Consider the following 25,734-nt stretch of genomic DNA (forward strand, 5'->3'; position numbering starts at 1 on the left):
ACTGTGATAAATGTGATTGAGTGTCCAGTCTTTGGGAGATGTTCACAGAATAACTCTTGAAGGATTGATTCCTTTGGGTGTCTTTTTAGACATAAGGCTTTTGTGATGCATGATAATGCCTTATATGAATCTTTCACAACTTTTCTGTCTCATGCTTTTAGTTTAATCTCTACAAGGCAGAATAAAATTGGGTAAGCATGACTATAGCAATGCATAGAGTCTCAGCAGTTGGGATGGTCTAGAAGACAAATCTTTTGACTGGAGCCCTAGTGTGAAGCAGGGGTGCATTTAAGAGGAAGAAAAGGCTTTGCATAATCTGACTAGAATGCAAATTAAAAAGATGAGGGAGTAGCATCACGCATTATGTAATATGTTGCATTAACACTCCTTTCTCTTTTTTTTTTTTTTTTTTTTTTTCCCCCCCCACTCTTGATCAAAAGAATTTTCAGGTGTGATGATGGAAGTTCTGCTGGCACAGTGTTGAGCCTGTAGATTCCTAGAAAAGTATGGGTTTATTTTGGTGTTGGTTGAGTGTTTTCATGTTGGCAAGAAATATCAGTGGGAATTGTATTGTTACAGAATTCTAACTCTGAGATTACGGAAAGAAATGCTGCTAGCGATGGCATGGCTCGTATTTCAGGAATTGCTAGCCCAGTGGTCTAGTCGCCAAATTGTTATTGAATCAACAGGAGGTGATGATATTTCAGACTTAGTATGGAAGCATTTTGAGGTCTTTGTAGAAGAGCTGCTTCTGGAAAATGAACTTGTTTTGTGAGATCACAGGTTGATAAATAAGTTCTGTGCTGAGATCATTGGTGTCAGAGACGCACTTCTGGAGTACTGTGCTGTTGGTAACATTTAGAGACAGCTCAGATGATTATGGTGGAGGCTAGGCATTTATTCTGTTCGAGCTGCTAAAACGAAGTGATTTTATCCTGTGTTATCCTTATTAAGGGAAAATATTGTAGGAAAATACTCCATATTTAGTTGTATGAATACTCACTTCAGTACAGTTAAATATTAGTTACTGCTCCAGGGATGAGGGAAAAAGCAGGAATTGGCAAGGTCAAGCTAGTTGCGCCTCAAAAAGTCTATCAGAATAGCACGAAAAAGGTTCTTGAGTTGCGTAAATGAAAAACTGCGTTTGTTATATAGAAGGCATGGTAGAATTTAAGCAAAATTAAGTTAATCCTTACACTGAAACAGTGTAATATAGCCTGCCATTTTTCCTAAAGGTTCTGTGCAAAGCAGATAAAGGTATGGGGGATAGCTACCGCTGTAGTAATAAAATCAGTTGTCTCAAATAGTAGAACCAGAATCATTGACTCTTGAAAGAAACTGAGTTTAGCAATAGTGGGTTTGTTTGTTTGTTTTTCACCAAATTTATGAAGTCACAAAGGATTTGTTGTGGAAAAACAGCTAGTGTAATACTGATTGAAATTGAATATGAAGGTGACTATCCAAGCTGTTATAGCAGTGTGCAGGGCACTGAAAAAAAGTAAAATGCGAAGCAGAAAATTAAGCAAGCTGCAGCATGGGTTAACCATAGATTGTATCCTTGAAATTTATCCCTTTTGCTATTGCTTCAGTCCCGAAGATGAAAAGTTTCAGGTTTACTTGCAAAGAACAAGAACTGCTGGCAACTTTGAGCCTACCAGCTGATGTTGACAGGGGGAGAGCAGGAGAACCTGGATAGGTTTAACAATTGTGAGGCTGTGGAATGAGCTGCCAGTTGGAATAGTAAGAGCAAAGAACTTGAAAGAGTGATTGGAAAGCTTGCAAGAGGAATGTGATTGCTTGTGATTGAGTTTGAATTCAGAGAGGGAGTTTCTTTTAGTACCCGGCTCTTGGGGAGAGCTGTCTTGCTGGGACAATCTGTCCTGCTGCTGCTCAGTATTATGGAAACAAAGCTTTGAAAGAAAACTCTTCAGTTGCTTTCTGGTCAGGCAACTTAACATGAACAGTAGCAGGAAAGAAAATAAATCGAAAATATGTTTAGAAACATAATTTCATCAGTTCCTATAACTTCCTTTCTTTGATGTCTTAGCTAAGGTCATGAAAGACAACACAAGATTTGATGCTAAGCTTTAAATAAAAGGCCAGTTTATAGATACAAATTAGTAAATCTACTACTACATTTAGTATTTAATTGGCTTTTGATTTTGGAAGTGCATGCTTCGAATCTGTTTTTTGAAGTGCAGTACTTAGACTCAACTGTGCAGTTGCAAGTGCTGCCTCATTTGTGGGGGTTGAAGGCTTTTTAGTCAAGTTTTAAAAACAAATATGTGTAACTATAGATGTAAAAAGCTCCCAAATCACCATTGGATTAGTGTAGTAAAACTTTTAATTAGGGTCTTTTACATGGTGAAAATTAAATTTTGGTTTTTCTTTGTATCTGTGAACATCTCTTGTCAGATGAGCCTCCTCTTTGGTTGGGGGGACTGAATCTATAGAATATTTACAGGAAGGAAATACGGATAATCTCACAGCTGTTATTCAGTGAATTCTGCATCCTTGATGGTTCACATAGCTGGTAGATCCAAGAACCCATTGATGGCAGCCATCAGCTTTACCTGGCTTAACTCTTTTCTCATAGCAGTCAGCAGTCAGGTTTATTCTGAGGGAGAAGAGCAGCACAGCTGCGCGGGGCTTTTTGGTGTAGAACTAGTTGGAACAATTTTAAAGGATCTGGGAAGATGCCTTGAGTTTTTGGAAAAAATAACAGTGGATTTGTGAAATCTGCATTGCAGTCACTGAGCATGGTACACAGAAGCAGCAGAATGGACAAACTAGTAATTACTTACCTCTTAAAAACTTCATGGTATATCTTTATGAAAGGAGATTCTGCTTTGGATCCCCCCAAAAATGATACTGGCTGGAAGATTTGTATGAATTCCGCTAACGCTGCTCACTGGATCTGGAAAGCAGATTCAGTGGAACGAGTAGCTCTGGCTGAACACTTCTGAGAATCAGCTTCTGGAAAACATATGGTTTTTTTCAGTATCAAAACACAGTGTTTTTATTTTGTAGGCAAGTTGGTATGGGGTGTGAAAATGTTGAGGAGGTGACAATGAAATGCAAGTGTATAAATACATTGTACCTTACGCCCAAATATTAAAGATAAACATGATCTTGAGCAAGACTACAGTATTCTGTTTAGATCATTGTATTGTTTAAAAATAACAACACTCCATTTGGGGAAATCTTTCCGTATTCCAGTGAAACTGACAATCATGTCAATTATTAATAAAATTGCTCTAAACAAAAAAAAGCCCATGTGTAACTCGGTCAGTTTAATTCTGTAGTTTAAGATGTGTAGAATTAATAGCTGATTGGAAAGATCACAGTTGTCTTAAAATGCAATGAGCTTAAAACTATAGTAGTAGATATTATATTGTTGGGTTGCTTTGCTTATTGTAGTGATAGTGTAAATAATACTGAAATTTCTACTGCTTCACAAATAGTCTGTTTTTAATGAAGTAAATTTCTAACTGCAATATAGCTATTTAGGTTACTACATTTTTAAATTCTTAATTTTTTTATATAGATATATTTTTTAAAAAATACTATTCTAAAAATCTAAAATACCATATTTTGGGGAAAATCTGTATGTAAAATGCTTACTTATGATTCTTTGTTTCTCTGTTTATTTTTAAGACGAGCAAAAATCAAATTAAAGTAGATCTTGTAGATGAGAATTTTACAGAATTAAGAGGAGAAATAGCAGGACCTCCGGACACACCATATGAAGGCAAGTAATGTTTTTGTGTATGCAATCATTATACACTTCAAATCATGTGTCTTGAGATGCTTTATTTGTAAAATTTATGACATAAAAATGTAGAGCTGCGTGTTTTAACATAGTCTGATTTAAAAAAAAAAAATACAGATTTTAAGCTTGAAAAATATTTCAGTTCACCTTCTGTCTTGCCTGAGGGCAGATCTGTTCTACAGTAGGATAGACTATCCCATATCAAAAGTTAATTTACACGTATAAGCTGTGCAGTGATTGGTATAATTCTGACTTTAGTTGTTTGTTTACTGTCTTGACATGACCGTTCTTAGCCACGAAGCATCAAGAAACTGAACTTCAGAACGCAATCTAATTGTACGTGTATTTCTGTGATCTTATGTAGTGGTCATTCAAAAACATGCTGCATTTTTCTGTCTCAAGGAGTGATGCCATTGCAAGTTGAATTTGGGATTTATCTCATGCATCCATGGGTCCCAATACTTAACTTATACTGGAGTGAGAGGCTCTAAAGTAGAATTCATGTTTTCAAAAAGCGCACCTGACTTTCTCGTTTATTAAAGCTGGTATGATGCATCTCTTCAGTCTGAAAAAAAGCGAAATAACTTACTACATGTAGAAGTTTTACCCAGTAGCTAATATAGCAGACTTCATTAGAGGTACTAAATTACTCAATAGTGCTGGTACCTGTAAACTTCCTGTTTGTGTATAATAGACCTGGCAGGCACACCTTCTATTTAAGTTCCTTGATGATAAATGAGGGTTTTGGGTTGTAAATTTTCTCTCTATAATTTTTTTTTAATGTTTTATTCAGATTTTCCATGCCAGGTACCTACTTCAACCTGAATTTGAACTTCCAGTTAAAAAAAAGTCTCGAGGAATGTTACAAGCAAATAAATTGTTTTGTTGGAAATTAAAGCAATTTTCCAAGTTTTCAGTTGCTCTCGTTGCTCCATGCCTTGGAGCTAAGAGTGGGACTTGAGTATTCTCCAGAAACCAGACCTATGCCTATAGATACAGGAGTATATGCGTTTGGTGGCTGCTGATGGAAGTCTAGTTGTTGCATCTTCACTCAGGAGGACAGCCCTTGTGAGTGCTTCTCCAGGCTAGGAGGTGCTGGTGCACCAGCATTGGACTTGGGAACAGGGAGAGTTTCCCACCACCCGGTCTCCCCTGCTGGGACCCATAGCAGATAAAGGGTGAGGAAATGGCCTAGCAGAGGTTGACCAAATTGGGATGGGTAGATGGTGTTAGAAGTTGAGGAGAAAGGAAATGAGCCTGGAAGGGAGAGAACAGCAAAGAAGGAGCATCTGTAATGGTAAGGATGCTCTCCTCCAGAACTTGAGTCTCAGAGTTTCTCTGCTGTTTAGCATATAATGGCAGTTTTCTCCCCCTGCCTCCCATCCCTTCCACTCCCTCCTCTATCCTCATCTCATCAGCTGCTAGTATTTAGTTGAGAGAAAATGTTGTCTTGAAAGATGATAATTTCTTCTGGTTATAATATGTGCCATCAATTTAAAAGTATGCTGTGTACCTAAAATATGTAGTCATGCTTGTGACCTATTTGAGCGTGGACCATTCTGTATTAGTGTAATAGTTCTGTTGCAAATATAGTTGGTCTTGTAAAACCAAGTCTTACATACAGATGTTAAGATGTTGCAAAATAAGTAATTGGAAACCAGGAAACATCTGAATGGTGCAGGGAGGGGGGTGTTTTGGGGGGTTGTGTTTGTTTTTTTCCCATTCAGAGTTAATCCTCCTTGGCTGAGTTGGTTTGTCATGGCTTGTTTCCTTTTTTTTTTTTTTTTTTTTCTTTTTTTTTTTTTTTTTTCCCCCTCCAGGTCACATTACCTTGGCTAATAAAATGGAATTTTTTTTTTTTTTTTTTTTTAACATGCATTGGGAGTTATTTGAAATGAAAGATGTGTTCATCTGTCACAAAAGTTCATGAAGAGGGTAAAAAAAATGATTTCTGCCTGTCTGCAGGACTGGGTTCTGTGTGATGCTGGATAATTCGGCCAGACCAAAATTTCAAAGGCCAAGCACTGTGTATTCACGTATTCAGCATATCCTGCTAATGAAAATCAGCATTATGTGTTCAGTGTGGAATTTGTTGATGTGAAATGCAAGTGTGCATACTTACCTATGTATGAGCATATTTAATGATGAGAATATAGTAAATAGCCCTTTTGGGGGGCTAAAACTATCATGTATTCTGATTATGGCAGGGATCTCATGGAAAAATAGTGTGATTGTATGCTTACTTTAATCTGGAGGGCATATGCACCAAGGAGCAAAATGAAAGTTACTGGCAGCTCAGTTCCTGGTGTTTCCTGGCACTTGAATAATTTACAGTGGAACATTAATATTCCTGTAACATAATTTTATGCATTTATTCCCTGATGTAATTATGAAAGGCTTGCGAGTGCATGCAGTTTACATTTTATGACTAATGCAGTAATGCATGCTCCATATTACTGGCTGATCCCTGTCATCTGTGGTCTGAACAATGACACAGCAAGAAGTACTTTATGAAGGAAAGCTAATTAATGTGGTAGTTCAGGTCAGATAATTCTATGATACAGGAGGGAATTCTAGGACCATTGTGAAGTGACCACAGTTTGTAGGGTATCTGAAAACAAGCTGCTGTTGCAAAGTTCTTTATAGGTGATGTCAGGACATTGGTTAAGCATGACTGAGAGGAAGAATGGCATCTGTTGTTGGCAAATTGTGCAGCTTTTATTTTTCTGTCAGTTGTATCAACTCATATTGATCAATTATCAGAGTATTTTTGCAAGACAACTTCAATTGAAACATGTTTGCATCCCACATTAAAACATACATGTTTGGAGTGAGGACCTTTGAAAGTCTAGATTAATGGCTGCTGGGTTTTACTTGATTCAAGAGCTTTTCAATAGATAGATTTTTATTACTTGTTTTTCGAACCTTGTATAACCATGGTATTGATTTCAAGCCAAACTTGCATGTGAGCCACAGTAACTGCAAAATTTGTAATAGGGCACGTTTTAACTGTTTTTCATGAAGAAATACCCTGACTCTATTGTGAGATGTGTGCTCCAGTAGGAGTACAGAATGAATGTTCTGCCATTACTGTTTAATTCAATCTCAAGTATTAAATAGCTATGGAAGAGCCACACATATGCATACTCCTTGTTAAAAAAATTCTGCAGAAATATTGGCATGCAGAAGGCAGTGTGTTAGTAACTTGCTTTCTAAATGTAGTATTCAGGAAATTAATATCCAGAGTTGTTCAGTCTAAGTCTTCAAGCCTGTATTTTTAACCGTAAACTTCGCTGCACGACAACAATATTGTATAAATAATATTACCAATTCATTGGTCCCTGCAATTTTAAAATCTTTTAGACTTGTACATTCCAGGTGGAAAAAATTGTTGGCTGAATAGTGATCAGGTTAGACCTTAACTCTTATAATTCTATATTTATTGGGCTTTCTTCCGTTGTATTTTCTGTTAAATATTCTCAAGAGTGTAAAAATACCAAACTGATATTAACCAGTTTCAGGTGCAGTATATTAGACCGATTACATCTTAAATGTGAGAGGTGGTGTTAGCTGCTGAACTGCATTTTGGCACAGATAAGAAGGTGGCATAGACTATAACTGTTCAGAGTATTCCTTTGAGGGTGTGGTTTTTTGTTTGTTTGTGGGTTGGTTTTTTTTGTTTGTTTGTTTCTTGTTTTGCTTGCATGTGAATCTTGCAGCCTGTATTGGGGCTGCTTGAGAGCTGGTTTTGAATACAGTGATTTGCAACAGAGTAAATCACTCTTGAAATCCCAAAGGAAAGAGTTTGCAGATACTTCAAGGAAATTCATGGATTGTAACAAAGCGTATTAAAAGGTTTCTTTCTGAAAGAATAGCAAATGAGGAGAAATACTTTCAGGTTTTATAAAAACTAAATGTCTAAATTGGTGTGTATGTTTTGTTATGCTCTGTTCTTTTTGTCATTAAACTGCTGCCTGGCAAATGATCTTCAGTGGACAGGCAGTCTGAGATTGCTGTATAAGATGAAAGCATTGATAGTAAAATTGAATGTTAACAAAACTATAGTTGAAATAGACATAAGTAATGATACTATAACAGGGAGAGAAAACTGAGAAATGTTTAGGAAAGGGCAGTAGAATGTGGTTCTGTCTGCCAAGCTCATACTATCCTTTATTGCATGCTGTAATCCTGCAAACTGTCTTGTCAGTACTAGTGTGTCAAAGCATTTGCTGAATTGGAACAGAAGTTACTACTTCAGACAATAATATAGAACATAGTGGAAGTAACATTGGTGCCTCTGGTTAGTTGGTTTGTTTTTTTCTTCCTGTTTTTTTTTTTTCCCCCCAAGTTGTGGGAGCTTTTCTTAAATGACTTAGTTGAACATTCTCGAGTTCTAGAAAGCTTAAAATGAAACACAGTTCTTTTCAACTGTAATTTCAGGTGTAATTTGAAGAAGATTTATTGGCATAAGGTATCGGAAACGAGTCAAAATAATGTAATACCTCATGTTCAGCCTGAAGGTTCCTGTGGCCTATTGTTATATCTGTTTGGGGGATACTTGGTTCATATTTTGGTATATTACTAAAATGGAGCATGGAAATTACAACATTAGAAATTAGAAGCTACAGGAGAATATACACATTAATTATACATAAGAAATACAGATTCTGATTTGCATAAGCAAATATTACTTTATTATATTGACTTAAATGCATTTGTTTATAAAATATATGGAATTTAGAAGTATCTTCTAGCTAATGCATCCGAGTAAATTTGAATTACTTGAAAACCTGTCCATTTAGAAATGTAAGCTTTATTGTTATGTTCTTTTGTTTTGATTTCTAACTTGTTCTTTTGCAGGTGGAAGGTATCAATTAGAGATAAAAATTCCAGAAACGTATCCATTTAATCCTCCTAAGGTACTGTAAACAGTTTTTGGATATGTAATTCAGCTAACAACTTTGAGTATTCTTGTATATTTGCTTGTGTGTGTAGTCTCTTTGTAGCACCCATCTGTATTTTTTTAGTTCTCCTCCAGACAGGCACTGGAGCTGACATATTTAGGAAGAAATAATGCAGGATACATAACTACATCCAATCAGAAATCCACTCACGTTATTCCTTGAAGTACAAATGGGCAAATTCTGGGGAGGAGCTTGTACCTTATTATTGACCCTCATGTAATTTCTTAGTTTTCAGGTAGTTTTACTTGATGTAGAGAGTATGACTATCCTTCTCCTTTTCCCCTCCCGCCCCCATCATTGAAGAAATGCTGTCGTAGATAATTACTGATTCTTTTAATTTCTTGGGCTCCAAGAGTCTTGGGTCTAACCTACCCACGTTTCTACTAGTAATTAAATAGCGAGGTCCACAGCTGTGTGACTTGAAGACCCAACAGAGATATAGTGGCCTTACTGCAACTTTGTTGAGGGAATGCATAAAACATGCACATGGATGAGAGACAGAGGAATTAGTGTGGTAAAGTCACTCATACTTTTTTGCAACTTCCTGCCCTTTCAACTTTATTTTTCTAGCACTTTAAATTTGCAATTCCACTTCCCTCCTAAATGGATCAATCTGAATAAGTGTTCTCCCCAGCCATGTGCAGCTGTAACTGTGCATTTCTGTGCCCCGATTTAGTTCTTTCTTCAGTGGTTTCTGACATATTGGCAGACTCCTGAGTTGTCTGACTCAGTTTCTTGATTGGTTTTCTGTTTGTCTGAAAGGTGTCTTTGAACTAAGAACATGTCCTAGATATTGATAATTTTCACCGTGATGTGTAATACTTGGAGGGAACTGGGGAAGAGGAGGAAGGGAGAGGTGCCTGTAGCTCCTTGGCTCTTGTCCTTTGAATGATTTCCTTGAGGCTGGAGTGAAAGACACAGAAAATCTTAATGAAATGTCTGTTGGTTTCAGTTCTTTCATCTGCATGTGTTCTGTCGAGAGCTAAAATAAGGAGAGCTGAAATGGGTCGCAGACACTGAAAGATGAGTCTACGTACCGTGGTTTTAAATTGCTGCTTTAGGGCTTGCTGGCTTCCATTTCCAAAGTTTTTAGGCAGCTTCTAAGCAGCTCAGTGCACTGTAGCATAGTAGCGCTTATTCTGGAATCTGTAGTCTTGAATGGGAGGCCTTTTTGCTTGGGTCTAGCCCTGCCTTTCATCTAAAAGATTTCTTTATCTTGTTCAGTATGTGCTTTGACAGCCATTGTTAGCAGTCATTCACTGTGAGAAATTACCTAGTATTTATATGGCTTTTTACATTTTCAAAGTGATTTAGAGAGTTGAGCTAGTTAATAAGTGGCTCAGCTGACATGATCTCTTATTTTCTGTCCTGGAAAGCAGAACTGTTATGGTCTTACCTATTTATAGACCATGATTGCACTGATGTTACTATATCCCTGTATGTACAGTCTTTTGCTGTAGTGTCTGAAAAATAACATGTTCTCTGCACTGATTTGGTTGCAGATCAAGGGCAAAAGTTGAAAGTGACATATAAAAGGAGTTTGGGGTAAAGAGGTAGAGATGAGAGAGACAGGTCAGAGTCACTAGAAGGTAGTTAAAGTGCAACCTGAAATAAGGGCTTTGAAGAAAATGAAGGAGAAATATCTAAAGGCATATATATATATAAGCCTTTCAGAGGACAGCCTTGGGTTTTGAGACTTTCAGAAGAAAATGTTGCTCCTAACTTTCTTAGCATCTTTAAAAAATAAAAAACCAAAACCTAAACAAACAAACCCCCAAACAAAAGAAAAAAACTCAACCCAAACTGATTTTATTAGTGCTTTGTGAGCATGAATACACTTTATTTTAGTGTAAAAATATGGACAGGATCAATGAATGCATGCTGAGACTAGATTCTTTCAACAGTTAAGTAAAAGAATTGTAATCTAGTTAAGTTCTGGTTTCTTGAAAAGCTTTCTGCATATGGGTAATGAGGCTGGATGGTTGTAGAAGTAGTAGCACCCACCAAGGTATCAGGCTTTGTGTGATGCAGGATATGCACATGTGACAGCGTATGAGAAGGCAGTTAGGGGTGAGTTTGGTGTCCTCTGTCAAGTTCTGTTCTTGAGTAAAGCAAGGCTCTGTCTAACAAACAGCCTTGCAAACTTGAAGCCTCCTGAAATAAGTTGTATCACGTCTTGAGTTCTGGTTTTAGCTTGATATTTCCTAAATTAGTATTTTTTTATCTTATTTAAAATGTTTACTTAATATATGGCATTTAATAACTGGTTTTGTTTCTAAAAATTATCTCCTAGGTGCGGTTTATCACCAAAATATGGCATCCTAATATTAGCTCAGTCACTGGGGCCATTTGTTTGGATATTCTGAAAGATCAATGGTAAGATTCCATATGGATTTAAATGTGCAGAATCAAATACACTGGTGTCCTGGGTAGGCGGCAACAGCTCATGTTGCTTTTCACTTTGCATTTGTAATTTGAGATGTCCTTAAACCTTACAATACTTCGGTACAGTATTGTAAGTTGAAAAGATGCAAATGAAATGATTGGGTGCTAATTTGGAAAGCACTAAGTAGATATTATATGCACAGACAGCTTTTCCAAAAAATTTTACACGAGGGTTATGGTGAATGTTTCATTGTTGTTGATGTTTTGGGTGGGTTTGTAGGTATTAAAATTTTTAGTTAGCATTTGTTAATGGAAGAGAACTATCTATTGCCTCCTAAATTTTGTCCTTTCAGCCTCCTGAAGTGTAAGCAGAAAAAAACCCAAGTGCTTATCTTCACTCTGATTCTTGGCTTCTACTTCAAATAAAAATTAGTTCTGGTAGAGCTAAAACAATATATGAAGTAAGTCTGGGAGTATAAAAGGTAACAGGTCAGCAATTGGAAAGGGAGAAGAGACTGACTGTACTGATTCTGTCTCATTGTTGATAATATTGATGATTTGTACCTCTGTAAACCGTTTGTGTTTGATTAATGTTACTGAAAAAGCGTTAGTGGCCCAAGTCTGTGGAATAGACCTGTGAGTGTGCAACCTGTAACAGCTGAACTCATTGTTCATTTGTTTTACCAAGTAATACATTTCATGTGGTTTGAAGATCATTTGTACCAATTGTATGATAGACATGATACCTGACATGAATGGAATAAGCTTTGTTATTTTCCTCCATGTCTGCCCCAGAAGAATAGGACTGTAATTCCCCAGCAGATAGTATCTAATCTGTACAAGCTTCCAATGTTCTTAAAGTCAACAACTTCATCAAGACTGCTGTTCTCCAGGCAGAAGTCAGTTGGGTTTGAAAGAGCAGAACGCTTGAGTTGAGGTCTTGAAGGTTGCACATTGAGCATATTCATCTTTTACAGTGAGAAGATTATGCAAATCATATGGCTCAAGAAACTATAAATTACTAAAATGAAATAATGATCATGTTGTCTTTTTCGTTTCTGGAACTGTGAATTTTTTCTTACAGTCTCAGAGCACTTGATGTTCTTTGAGGCAGTAGAATCTTTCAACATAAGCGCCGTGATACATGGTATAATTTTCCTATCAGTAAAGCCAGTGCCTGTACCTAGTTATTCATACCACCCTGTAATTATACTGGCGATTAATGACTCTTTAGCTGTGCAAGTTAGAGTTTCCTGAGAAATTGAACAATACACCAGATGGGCATGAAAGAGCTGAGGGTGAAAGGGCATGAGGTTGGCTGGTTGGTTTGTGTGTTGGGATTGTTTTTATTTTTGTTCCTTTGGGCTCGGGTTGTCTTAGGTGGGTTTTTTTGTTTTTGTTTTGGGTGGGGTTTTTTTGTTGTTTTTTTGGTGGGGTTTTGTTTTGTTTTGTTTTTTGTGTGGGTTGGTTTTTTGGTGGGTTTTGTTTGTTTTGTGGGGGTTTTTTTTTGTGTTTAGCAAAACAGATTTTGGAGGGTGTTTTTAATGGGGATCGCTTCACTAATTTGCCCTATAGCACATAAACCTGCTTTCCCAGCTAGGCTTACTTAACTTGAGACAAGGTTTATGTAGTGAGCGTATGGGGAGGCAAAATTCTTTATTTCTGGAAGCGAAGATGGTTAACATGGAACTCCCTCTTGGTGTCGTTAATACTGTCGTAGGAAGAATTTATCCAAAGTTTTTAAGCTCAGGATTTGTTTTGTTTTTTCTTCCGTCTTTTGGTACTCCTTTATGCACTGTCTATATGATTTACTAACAGTATCAAGGAATATGACTTTCAACACGTATCTCCAAGGCTAATCTTTCCATATTGAAGCCCCTAAACATCATGTTTCTCAAAAACAACACTTATTTAACATTTTTTCCCTGGAAGCTTTGAGGAAAGACAGTCCGTAGCAGAAGTCATGCTTATTTAGGTCATTTACAGATTGTGAATTAAAACTGAATTAATGGCTTTTTTTTTTCCTTTCACATTTTCTTGTTATCTTGGTATTACTTTAATACATTCCCCAGTTAGTGTTTTCTGTGGAGAAGGATAGATAATCTTGCTTATGTAGCAAAGGAGTGGGATTCAGGAGACCGCATTTTTCTTTCCAGCTCTGGAACAGGTTTTCTGTTGTCTTTTCAGAATTGCCAAACATTGTGACATTTTGTGACAGTCTCACAAAATTCAATCTTAACCCAAACCTGCTGCTTTAAGGGTGAAGTAGTTAATAGCTTTAAGAGGAAAGTTTCTGGCCTTTTCAGTGGCTGGTTCAGCTAAAAATACCAGAAGGCAACAAAGAGCTAAAATCACGAGCTTCAGCTGATTGTTTGGGTTTTTTTCTTGTCAAAACTATCGAGATTTGGAAAGGAAGAATAGGAGAGAGGATTTGACTTGTGTTCTTGTAGTCTTTGAAAGTTGGGTCTTGCACAGAAAACTTAATCTGTGTTTCAGTTCTGCCTGATGGGGGTGGGGTGGAAGGGAAGCCAAATCACAGAAGACATTCATCTTCTTTCACCAAGATGTAGATGAAATAGGAGTATTGGAGCAAGAACTTGCCTTCTGTGTATTTAAACTGGCTGGCACAGGGAGCACCAATATTATGCCATGTATGTATTTTTAAACTCTTCCTTTGAAACACTTTCTTCACGTGGAAGCACTAAGGAAAGAATTTCACAGAACTTGGTGAACAGGAGGCTTATTTCTTAGTTCTTAATGTATTATAGGAGGAGGCTTAATTCTGTAATTCTTAATGTAGTGATCCCTTCACTTTCTAGTGGTGCTCTTTCTAAGTTTTGTTTCTTAATCATGAAATGGTTAATGAAAATTACTCTAGCATTGTTGAAGTGCTTGTCAAGGCCTCTGGTCCTTTGGAATAGAGGAAACTTGTGGCTGCCTCCTTTCTTGTTTGAAGGATTTCAGTGTTGTGATAGGGAAGACTTTTTTTGTTGTTGTTGTTGTTTTGTTGGGGTTTTTTTTCCCCTCTGGTTAGCTTCCTAAAACTTCCTAACCCATATAAATGGTTAATATTATTAAAAGTAATTGCTTATTGTTCTTCAGTATATGCTGTTTTAGTTATTTAACTGAGAAATGCACATATCACCGTGTTTAAGATTTCTGCATGTATAACAATGGCTTGAATAAAATGATACTTTCATTAGAAAGCAAACAAACTCGAGCAACGTCTGCCCAACCTTGATAATTTCATATTTAATTGATTTCACAGGTATTCAAAGGTAAATGGGACAAACGAAATTCCAAAATACTCTGATGGCTGTGTTCTAGAAAATATATTTAGTTCCACAGTCTGTCTTGCCAAATCTTTTAATAACAAGCTCTGTTTCTGAAGTGCCACTTCATTGACTTGTAATGCTCTTAACTGAATAATGCTGCTCTTGTTACTGTGTTGAAATGTAAGTCTCAAATTCCAGTGCATAGCCGTGTTTTTCAGTGAGGTCAGTGGGAGTTGGAGGACAGAATTTGGGCATATGGGACTTCATAGGGTTTCTTAGAGTAAGTAAACTAATAAAATATTTATTTATGGTGAATACACAAACTTTATTGTGTTTGTATAGTTAAAAAAAGTCTCTTTGCTACTCATCTATTCTATGATAATGATTTTCTATTGAGCATAGTTGAGGTATTCTTCTGCATATTGGCAGGAGGTTTTATCAGTTTGCAAAGTATTGTCTTTAAATGATTTTTAACGAGTTCAATGAAATCCTTTCTCCACAGTATAAGCTTGATGCTGAAATTCTTTGCAGCTGTGGATTTTCATCATGTTTAGATTTGTAAATACCTGTTACACCAGTTTCTTTGCAAAGCAGCTACTACTTACTGGTAGAATTAAAATAGGTGTATGATTTTGTAAAAGGAATACTGTTTATTCTGATCTGATCTGACTTTTGTTATGTGGTTTCACTTACTGTGGCCTATATTTATCTTCCAGGCTAGTATTCTATCTCAGTGTTTTATTCTCAAATATAAAATGTATCTAACACTGTTCATTGAAACCCAGTAGCTAAATTACTTGAAAGCTGCTCTGCATAAATCCTTTGAGCAGTGATTATCAAGTGAATGTGTTGTGGCTGCCTGTATGGCTACAAAAACCTCTTGGCTGTTCTGGGTTTGACAGTTGAAATAAAAATGAGTAATCAGAATATTTCATAGTGGCTTTACTGGAGGATTCACACTCCGTATTTGTTGAGATGCAGAAATCATTACTGTAAGAGATGATACAGTTTTAATAGATACATGAGCAATAGCCAGCTTGTAGTAATAATCTTCTTGGACTCATTTATATATGGTGACACCTAAAACTGCCAGGTTTTGTTCAGGGTGTTTGAGGAGCACTGAGCCTCCTTACAGCTCTGAGCAAAGTGCTGAGAATATTAACATTGTTTGAGGGAACTATTCAGCAAGCAGGCAGGCTTTTTGCCCTTGCACTACGTCAAAGCTATTCTATTATTCTCTATTTTTTCTTTCCCTAACGGGTGCCCAGTCTTGTATTTCTCCTGTAAATAGTGACTATACAATGGGTTTCCACTCAAAGGCCTTATTCATTTCTTCCCTCCTTCCAGATTCCATAAGCCCTTGGTACAAGTTCCCAGAGCTTTTCTTTTGGATTAACAAACTTGGTTATTTCACAAATGGAATAAATATAGCAGGTTATTTTTTTAAATAATAATAAACGTTGCCAGTAGCCATGTTTGGTTGACAGAGTGGGGCAGCAATCTGCTGGCTGCAGCTGTTCATGTGTTCTGCTGGGTTACCTCTCAGAGTAACCAGAGATTGTGTCCAGGGAGGAATGTACAGAACATAAGTAAAAACTTCCTAAATGGAAAATTACTTACCCTTTAAAAATGAGGAAGAGAAACTGGCAGTGTTTCATAATCCTCTTAGGACTCTTTCAGCTCATCAAAAGGTAAGAGATTTCTTACCTCAGGCATGCTGGGCACAGCTGGCTTACTGTGCTTTTTAATATCACTATATTCACCCAAACTAGGGGTGCTCTTTTTTAATGGAAATGCCCCAAGATACAATTTTTCTTTTTTTTTTTTTTTTTTTTTTTGGTAGTGAGTGAACAAAATACGTGTGTTCTCAGAGGGACAGTGCTTCCCTGTAGGGAGCTTTGTGCATCTCACTGATAGATGTTACTGGCCTTTCCTCCCATTTTGGAGATACTAAACTTGCAAGCCTGCATAGTAGCTAAGCAGCATTTTGGGATGGGAGTGGAAGTTAAGGGTTATTGGAAACTTTAGGAGAAAGCAGGAACCATTAATGTCATGGGACAAAGGCAATGTAATGTCACATGCAAGGCAGATAGGATGCTGGGATGTTGGAAGTTCTACCTGTGGAACTCATGATATAAGATGCCTGGTTTTTTATGGGCCATTGGTCAGGCTTCCATTACAGTCATATACCCACTTTGAGCATTGTATTCCAAGAAAGGGAACCATACGAAAAATCCAGAGTAAAGTAAAAAGCAAATATGATCTAAGCAAATATGACATATAATGAAAGATTGGAAGGCCATTTTAGCATGCAGAATATCAAGCATGGTGAAGCATTAAAATAGATTTTCGAAGAAACTTGTGAGGCTCCAGTTAAGAACAGATTAGACAGAAATCTGTCAGGAATGATAAAGACCTTGCCTTTGGCACAGAGGAGAGAAAAAACCTAAGACCCAAGTCTGGAGCTAGCTTGAGTTAGCAAAGGGAATTGCTTGAACTCCATGAGATGTTTCTCAGAAACCCACACCAAGAAGTAAACTTCAAATGTAAGAAAAGTTGGAAATCTTTTTGGTTTTTTCAGGATTCTATTCTAGAAAAAGAAACCCTTGACAAGCACTGGAAAATGCAGAAGACCTGTATCTTTCCACCGGAAGCTTGTTTTAAGGAAAATACAACTTTTTTTGCAACACATTCTTCTCTAGCTCTTGCGGGTGGTGTGTGGGATGTGTGTGATTGGTTTTCTAGTTTTGTGCCACTGTTGGCATAGATTTTGCTCCAGAACTGATGATGAGAATTGACTGTGCTCTTTGCTAATGAGGAACAGGCCCTACCTTACTAGTGTCTGTAAGTGTAGTTCTGGGCAGTCATCTCCATTCATTTTATTCTGTCAAAACAAGATAATGGGAAGGAAGAAGAGCTTTCTAAGGTAATTGGGAAGTGAGAATCTATTTTTAGATGCCCCTCCAGTTTCTTCAGAGAATCTTAATTTATGTCTGAACAATTAAGACAAAGCTACATAGAAAATAACAAGCCTTTCTTTCTTACTTTGATCAAGAAAGCTAATTGGTGTCCTAAATATAGGAAATGTTACATGAGTATACAATAGTTACACAAAATACGTCAGATTTTCACTACCGTTAATCACAAACTTTGATTTTTTTCTATTTAATACGAGCAGCTGAAGCAGTAACAGGTTTTCTTTTAAGGATACTTCTTTAAACATTTGTGTCCAATGAAGACTTTCTTATGCATGAGATGTGAAAGTCATTTTGAGACATGAGACTTGAAAATAAGTTGTAAGCTACGTTTTTAAACCTTTTTTCATACGTAGCTGAACTAGTCTTGTCTATAAAGTTATTACTTCAGAGTTTGAGTTCTGAGCGTGTATCCATCTGTATATCCAAATGGATGAGGTATTTATTTTTATTACTTACTTTGAAATTGGAATGTCAGAACAGAAGTTCAAGTCTCAGTATGCTTTATATAAAAATCTACAAACATAACAAATGAGAAAAGACTGAAGGGGCCTAGCAGTCTTGAAAGCCAGAGATGGCTGGTGCAGGCACAGCGGAACGAGGATGCCCTTGTTCTGGGCATCCATGGCACCTTTGGTCCTTAGTAATGCTCCCTGCTCACCAAGGTATACTTTCCACTCCTAGAAGGTACAGTGTGAATGGAAGTAAATTGCGTGGAATGCAATTGGAATGCAAATGGAAGTAAAAGTGGCACAACTGGCTGTGACCCGTTTTGTGTCTTCTCTACTTGAAATAATGGCAGTATTTTCAGGTGTCTAGAATAGAAGGATTTCTGTAAAGGCAGATGCAGAACACCTTTTATTTGGTGAAAGTAGCTGTAGTATCAGTTACAGTTGATAGGTACTTCATGTTAAGTCTGTCTTTTTTTAAACTACACTAAATAGTGTAATTAAAATATTTAACTGAGAAAAAACTTTAGATTTTATAGTGTGTGTGTGTGTGGTGGATGTGGTAGTTCCTGAAATTCACTGCATAAAAATAAAACCAGTTACATCCATTCAAGACTAATAAGGACTGAAAGACTCAGCATTCAGTGATGCCTGAATGCTGGAATAGTCAACCTGTTGCATTACGTAGATTTATTTCTAGCAGATATCACTGTGAATGAAGTAATGTGTACATTGAATAGATTAATTTCAAGACAGTATAAACAAGTAGGCATCACAAAGAACAGGAACTTATAACAGTAAAATAGCATAGCTACATGTAAAGAAAAATATTTGTGTTCTTTCACTGAGGATTTTGGGGGTGTGATTCCAACTTGATCAAGACGCTTTGTACTATTGAGTTTACTATGTTAGCTGGGCTCTTGTAATGCAACTGAGGACATGTTTCAGTAACCAGGTGTTCTTTATCAGATTAAATCTTACTAGTTAATCCCCAGCTTTGTTGGTAATTTAAAGAAACATTCTTTGGCCTGAAAGAAGCATTCAGCTTGGACTATGAAGTACTTAAATTTAACTGGAAGAGAATCTGAAATTCTGGGAAGAAAATAAAAGTTTAGTTACTAAGGAATAGCATTGGAAAAAAGATAATTATATGTTGTTAGGGTTTTGTGATTTGTCAGAATTTGGATCTAAAAGCACGAGGGCTTTTTTTTAAGATTTAAGTCTGCAAAGTTCAGCTTGAGGGACTTCAAGCTGATGCGGCAGTTGGAATGAGACAATATGCTCTAATTAAAATCTCTGTCACTTGGGATGTTTCTCACTTGTGTTCTTATGTAGAACACTGCACTGTGCAAGCTCAGTGGTGATTATCAAACTAAAAGAAAAAAAAAGTTTCTAGGAAAAATCTTCTAGAATTAGAAACAATAAGGGAAGAATGCTATGTTTGAATGGCTTGTGTCATAGCAGGAGAGCTGTAAATGTAAACAACAAAGATGACCAAAGGGCTGGAGCACCTCTCCATGAAAACAGTCTGAGAGAGTTGGGATTGTTCAGCGTGGAGAAGGCTTAGGGGAGACCTTAGAGCAGCTTCCAGTATCTAAAGAGGGCCTACAAGAAATCTGGAGAGAGACTTTTTAGAGGGGCATGTAGCTATGGGACATGGGTTAGTGGCTTTAAACCGAAAGAGGATAGATGTAGATTTCAGAAATTAGGAAATGTTAGAGATGTTAGAGATATTAGAGATATTAGGGAGTATTAGAAATTAGGAAATTAGATATTAGGAAATATTAGAAATTAGAAATGCTAGAATAGAAATATTAGAAATATCAGAGATGCTAGGAAAAATTCTTCCCTGTGAGGGTGCTGAGGCGCTGGCACAGCTTGCCCAGAGAACCTGTGGTTGCCTCATCCCTGGCAGTGTTCAAGGCCAGCTCAGACAGGGCTTGGAGCAACCTCGTCTAGTGGAAGGGGTCCCTGCCCATGGCAGAGTGGTTGGAACTAAATGTGAAAGGTCCCTTCCAGCTCAACCTGTTCTGTGATTCTGTGATCTAGGAATATAATACTTGGGTGTCACGAAGGTACCTCAAGCATTTTACCAGCGTCTGTTCTCTGTTCATCGGTGTACACTGCTGGAGTACCTCAATACTGGTTCCCAAGTACTGGGAAATACATAGATTTCTGAAACCTGAGACTGGGAATAGATTTGAAAACTGTTTCCTAAGTATTTGGACTATCAGGTCAGACTCTTCCAGCAGACTGTCTGCATTTACTTTCAGTATTCTAAAAGGAAGAAACTATTGTGTGTTGATTGAAAATGGAGCAGTTTGCCTGTAAGAAATTGGATGCCTGTGTTTCATAACTTGCCTCTGACGTTTCGTGTGCCGTAACAATTTCACTCAAATCCAAGATGGCACATTTTTCCCCACTTACCTCTCTACTAGTTCTTAAGGGAGATTAAGCAGTTTTGTGTATTGGTTTGAGCATGTGTCTCTGTCTTTGCCACAGCAATTAGGAGCCTGCTTAACACTTCACATCAGCTGAAATACCGAACTTCCACGGATTCTGTGGGGTCCTTATTTGGCTTCCATTATGTACCATGGTGAAATGATAGATCAGAGATAGCATTCATGACCAAAACCTAACTGTGTATTTAAAAAGTTACTCTTTCCAAATTTACAATGTGTAACAATTTTATACTTTTCTGAGTGTTTATTGATTTTTATGAGCATATTTGGTTTCCCTTACTAAATCATTGAAGTCTCTTATTATAAATATGCTTTGAGGTCAAGATTATTTATGAGAACTTAGAACCATAGAAGCTCTGACTCTAGATCTGTGCTACCTTCAACAGCGTTCTTTCACAGGGACAAAAGAGTGACTTTACAGCACCATGGTGACTACAGAATGTTTTCTTGCTTCTGACAGTCATGTCAGGTTGAAATGAGAGGAAACAGATAATATTTTCAGTTGCACATTCTGTAATACACAGACCTTTTTATTACTATAGTATTAATTCACTATGTAAATTGTTAACATTTTCTTGCAAAATGTCATATTAAAACTGATGCACTGCTAAAGATGCCTAATGTATAAAATTCCTAATCTGTTACAAGTGTTTAAATACAGGTCACTAGTTCTGTATGTGCTGTTTTGCTATGCAGAGCGCCAGCAGAGGGAGCACACGGGGGCTACCAGCTCAGTACCTAGACCTTACAGAGGGTGCCGTTACTGGAAGTAATGAAGGATGACACAAACTTCAAAGTGGCATTTTTATTTTTCAGATTAATTGAATTCTGTTAAGTGGGCATGGTCAAATCTGTAGGTCAAGGACTTTATTTTCCAAAAGCTTAAGAAAGCGATGTTAATAAGAAAGTCCACATATAAAACCCTATTTAAATATATAGAAGGGTATTCTAATACCTCTAAGATGCAACAGTTTAAAATTCTGATTCTTAGACTTAAAAGATGTACATGTCCTCGTACCTTCTATGATGCTCGTACAGCAGCAAAGGTGAGTACAAGCATGGGATTCGGTAAAGTCATTTTCAAATGTTTAATTTTAGGGCAGCAGCAATGACTCTAAGAACAGTGTTGTTATCGCTGCAAGCATTGTTGGCAGCTGCAGAACCAGATGATCCACAAGATGCAGTAGTGGCAAACCAGGTAAGATACTCAGTTGATTGTGAATTTGTAACACTTCTGTAACCTTTGCTAACTCAGATTAGGTCCAAAACCTTGGGGGAGAGAAAGATTTTTAAAAAACTTATTGAAAACTTGCCTTAAAGTAAGTGTGAGTTATTAGGGCATGTTTTTACTCTTTGGATTCCAGTGTAAGTAGCAGTTACTTTCCAGTCTTGGGAGAGTTATTTTGTTCATTTTCTTTATTTAGCTTGTCAGAAATGTCAGAAGATAACAGCATACCAGAATTCCAGTATAACTTGGCTTTTAAAATCTAAGGCTTCTAGTATAAGAAAAACAATGTTGTATTGGTTTAGAGTTCTAACTTGGCAGGATTCATTGGATTTGGCTTCATATGTAGCTCCTTTTCTCCATGAATATGAATATAGTTCAGCATTTTGTTTATTTTATGACAAAATTTTTTGAATAGTGACTTCAGGTGAATTACTGTTACGTTTAATCCTGAGGAACAATTTATCTGAATGAAGCATTCTATGTATTTTTGCCTTTGTAAGTACTTGGAATAACTGGATTAGTCACTGGTTGAATTTGCTTTAGTAGAATTCTGTAATCGACAGAGTTTGTTACTTTTCAGACAGTAGCAGTAACTTACAAATACCAATAAGCTGTCAGTTGGATCTGATACTATACCAAGACTGATGTCATTCTGTTTAAAGTGTTGTCGAAAGTTGGCAATAGTCATTCCATAACTTAATAGTCTGACAATTTTCAACAAAGTCCAAAGAATGCGTGTGGTGTTTTCCTTTTTACTCTGCGGAGAGAGAGAGAAGGCCTGGCTTCCCCACAGGCTGGTACGAGGGTGTAACGGAAGAACAAAGCAATTGCAAGGTTCTTCCAGCATCAGTCTCATCTGTGTCTGCTGTAAGTCAGGACCTTCCAAGATGGGATGGTGAAGCGTGCACTCCTTCCCTCTAAAATCCGTGTAGGGTGGTAAATTAGCAACTTATCAAACCTGACAGGATTTGGAGGGAAACTTGGAGATCACAGGTAGCCCCTTGTACCACTGGATGGGGAGAGCTGTTTGCTGCTACTACACTCAGTAGTACAGAAGATGCGCTTGTGGGATTCCTCATTGCTTCTCAGGCTGCTCTGAACAAATGTCCCTGAACAGTTCTGTCAGACTGAATTCCTCTGCACAGGGAGGATTGTTGCAGAGGCCAGCGAGGCCACCAGGCATGTCCCTGCACTGTTCTTTCTTGCTGGATGTGTGCCTGTGCTGTCAGCCTCTCTTTATTAAACAAACACACTTTTTCCTTTTTTCAAAGAACAAGAATAGTGTTTTCCATTCTGACCCCAATGGTGGCATTTCGTGTGGGGATCCTAACAGACTTGTAGAAGCTTTTGGGCTGGAAAGAGTATGTTCTTAGGCAGAAAACTTCATGAAACTTCTTAGATTCAGAAGAGCAGTTTTCCAGGCTGCGTCCTCAGGTGCTTGTGGGGATGTGTCCAGTGGGACTGTGGCATGGCTGATGTGGGGAGGATTCAGTTTCTCCTTGTTCCCTGCAGTTACCTGCGTGGAAACTATACTTATGCTTGGCCTTGAGTTACAAGCATGTCTGTGTAAATAAAAAGTGATTATAACATCTTTGAGAGATGTGGTGGTAAATACCCAGTTCCTTCCTGTGTTTTATTTGGTGCTGGGGTCTTTTTTAGTTTGGTCAGGGTTTTTGTTGGTTGGGGTTTGTTTGGTTTTTTTTTTTTTTTCTCCAAAACCAAAAATTCACAAGATTGTTCTTGTTATCGTCCACACTCATTTTTCATTATGTTTATTTACTAAACTGTGTGTTAGACTGCTAAGCTGCCCAGGTAAATGGCAGTGTTCTACAAGGTCTTGAGCTGAATCCCAGGGAGAACTCCTGTTGGAATACCGGCAATATTTTCAGACACCAGCTGTCTGTTGTCAGAACTACTTCAACTAGTTTCTGGGGTTTTTTTCAGTACAGCAGCATTAATTGCCTCAGATTCCTGATATAGAGACATCAGTAAGAGGTGCCTTTAGGCTTTTCTCAATTCAGTGAGAAGCTAGAGTATTTATGGATACCTAAGTAAAGGAATTTTATTTATAGGACACTGGAAGCTGGTTCTGAATAAAATGCAGTTATGCAGTTATGACTAATCCTTTGCACTTCAGTTAGTTGCTTTCTAGGCTTGGCAGTGTTCTCAGATACGTATAAAAAAAGTAATTGGGGGAAGATCTCTTAAGAGCAGAACATAGTACTTCAGGATGCTACTAATGCATAACTTAATCTTTCCTCTTTTCTAGTCATTACAACCAAAGACATTTATTACAGACCACTGTATTTGCAACACAGCGAGTTATTTCCAACAATAGATTGTCTCCCATGTTTGTTTTAATGCTATTAATAGCCAGATAGTAAATATGCAGATTATTTCATGTGGAGCAGAATGAGTGGGAGGTGTACAAAGCACACAGTGCAGTGTAGTTGATGTGCGTGGCTGCTTTTCTGAGTACAATTTATGACAGATGACCCACTTTCTTGGCTTTTGAGTTCTGAAAATTGTGTGATGAAGTTCATTCTGTTGTTTATTAGAAAACTTGTTAGTGAAGAGATTGGTGTAAAATAGGATTTACATCCCCTTCATGATGTTTTTTTCCCACTAATTAATAGCTTACATGAAAAGAGTTACAGCTTCCTGGCTTTTTTGCATGTGCTCACGTGTTTTTCAGCCCTTCTTTTGCCATGTACAATATCCTTACTTGCAGGAGGAAGCCTGGTAGTAAAATGTCAGCCCTGCTGGAAAAACTGCAGACCTACTTGCAGTGTATAAAACCAGGCGTATTTGAAGTGATTACAGACATACTTCAGAGTAGTACGCATATGTACGTTCAGGAGATATTAGCATAGGGATAATTTTTGCTCTACCACACTGAATATAAATTTTCAGTAGCTGTGCTAAATATAGCTACTTCTGATCAGTGCAGTTGAGAGCAGTATGTGCTTATACATATAGAACACCCATCGTACGTAATTTAACCTAAAGCCAAATGCATTAAATGAAGTGCTTGCTTAGGTTTACCCTATGTGTAAACCTCACCTCCAGATTTCATCTCAAAACTAGCAGTTTGATCAGTGTGAAACACTTGACGATGTTGTAGAAAGAATGATGGATTGGAATCTGCCATATCATCTTGCTTTTTGGTTGGATTGCTGTGTTGATTTAACTTTCCCCTTCTCCTCCCCTCTCTCTTTTGTGTAGTACAAACAAAATCCAGAAATGTTTAAACAGACAGCTCGACTTTGGGCACATGTGTATGCTGGAGCACCAGTTTCTAGTCCAGAATACACCAAAAAAATAGAAAACCTTTGTGCTATGGGCTTCGATAGGGTAAGTATATATAACTTTCATATTTTTAAGTAGGGGCAGGGCAATTACATGTGTTCAAATACAGGATGTCGTTAGTATACTGAAGTAGACTTGCTGTGTCCATGACCCTAATGTTAATTATTTTTAAGAATCAGAAGTTTGAAATACAACATTGTTAACAATCTCATGAGCTACACCTGCCTTTTTGGAACAGTTTTCTGTAAACTCTTAGGATTTAACAAATGGTAAACTAATGTGTTTTGATTAATCTGTGAACTTTTCATTCCACTTCTCAGAGCTGCAGGTTCACACACTGAAAATGTTACTGCCTTTTTTTCTTTCTCATTGCAGAATGCAGTAATAGTGGCCTTGTCTTCAAAATCATGGGATGTAGAGACTGCAACAGAATTACTCCTGAGTAACTGAGCCATGTAGAGAGAGCTGCTTCAGTAGTCCAGCTTGCCCCTTCTGGAGGAGCATCACCATCTGTTATTTTTAGGATTCTATATAGATTCTCTTTTAAAACTGGCACTCTTACCTGATGATGCTATCTAGGCACTATTGGAGACTGAAAAAAACGCTCTGTAAATAAAGCTAATTAAACGTCTGTGTAAATTTAAAAAGGGGAAATACTTTAATTTTTTTTCTTACTAAATATTATAAAAATTCTTTGAGCTCAGCTAAGATAATGGGAAAAAAAACATGCCTACTTTAGTGTTTAGCAGTGTGACGAAGACTAGCAGGAACTTGCTTCAGGATTTTGATTTAGTAATTCAGAAAGCAACATTTTTGAGTGTTAGTCATCAAAATTGTTGGTGCCACTCATCACAGCTATCTTACTGTTTTTAACATGGATCCTATGTGCCTGTGGATTGACCTATATTTGCATGC

General features: G+C 37.3%; 1 protein-coding gene across 1 annotated transcript; it reads left to right on the plus strand.

The window, feature by feature from the left end:
• Nucleotides 1-619: 619 nt before the first annotated feature.
• UBE2K (ubiquitin-conjugating enzyme E2K) lies at nt 620-25,465 on the plus strand. Its single transcript, XM_010020095.1, has 7 exons — nt 620-712; nt 3,658-3,751; nt 8,633-8,691; nt 11,030-11,112; nt 21,381-21,480; nt 24,736-24,864; nt 25,195-25,465. The coding sequence occupies exons 1-7, from the start codon at nt 620-622 to the stop codon at nt 25,267-25,269; spliced, it is 633 nt and encodes a 210-aa protein (XP_010018397.1). The 3' UTR covers nt 25,270-25,465.
• Nucleotides 25,466-25,734: the final 269 nt, after the last annotated feature.

This window comes from Nestor notabilis, unplaced genomic scaffold, assembly GCF_000696875.1.
Source record: "Nestor notabilis isolate BGI_N333 unplaced genomic scaffold, ASM69687v1 scaffold9768, whole genome shotgun sequence".
In the NCBI taxonomy this organism is placed as follows: Eukaryota; Metazoa; Chordata; class Aves; order Psittaciformes; family Psittacidae; genus Nestor; species Nestor notabilis.

What these genes read in the sequence shown, in the direction of transcription:
- UBE2K (XM_010020095.1), top strand. Translation starts at nt 620, where the DNA reads ATGGCATGGCTCGTATTTCAGGAATTGCTAGCCCAGTGGTCTAGTCGC. An exon ending in GTGATGATATTTCAGACTTA is followed by an intron (nt 713 to 3,657) that starts GTATGGAAGCAT and finishes TTTATTTTTAAG; the next exon opens with ACGAGCAAAAATCAAATTAA. An exon ending in GATATTCTGAAAGATCAATG is followed by an intron (nt 11,113 to 21,380) that starts GTAAGATTCCAT and finishes GTTTAATTTTAG; the next exon opens with GGCAGCAGCAATGACTCTAA.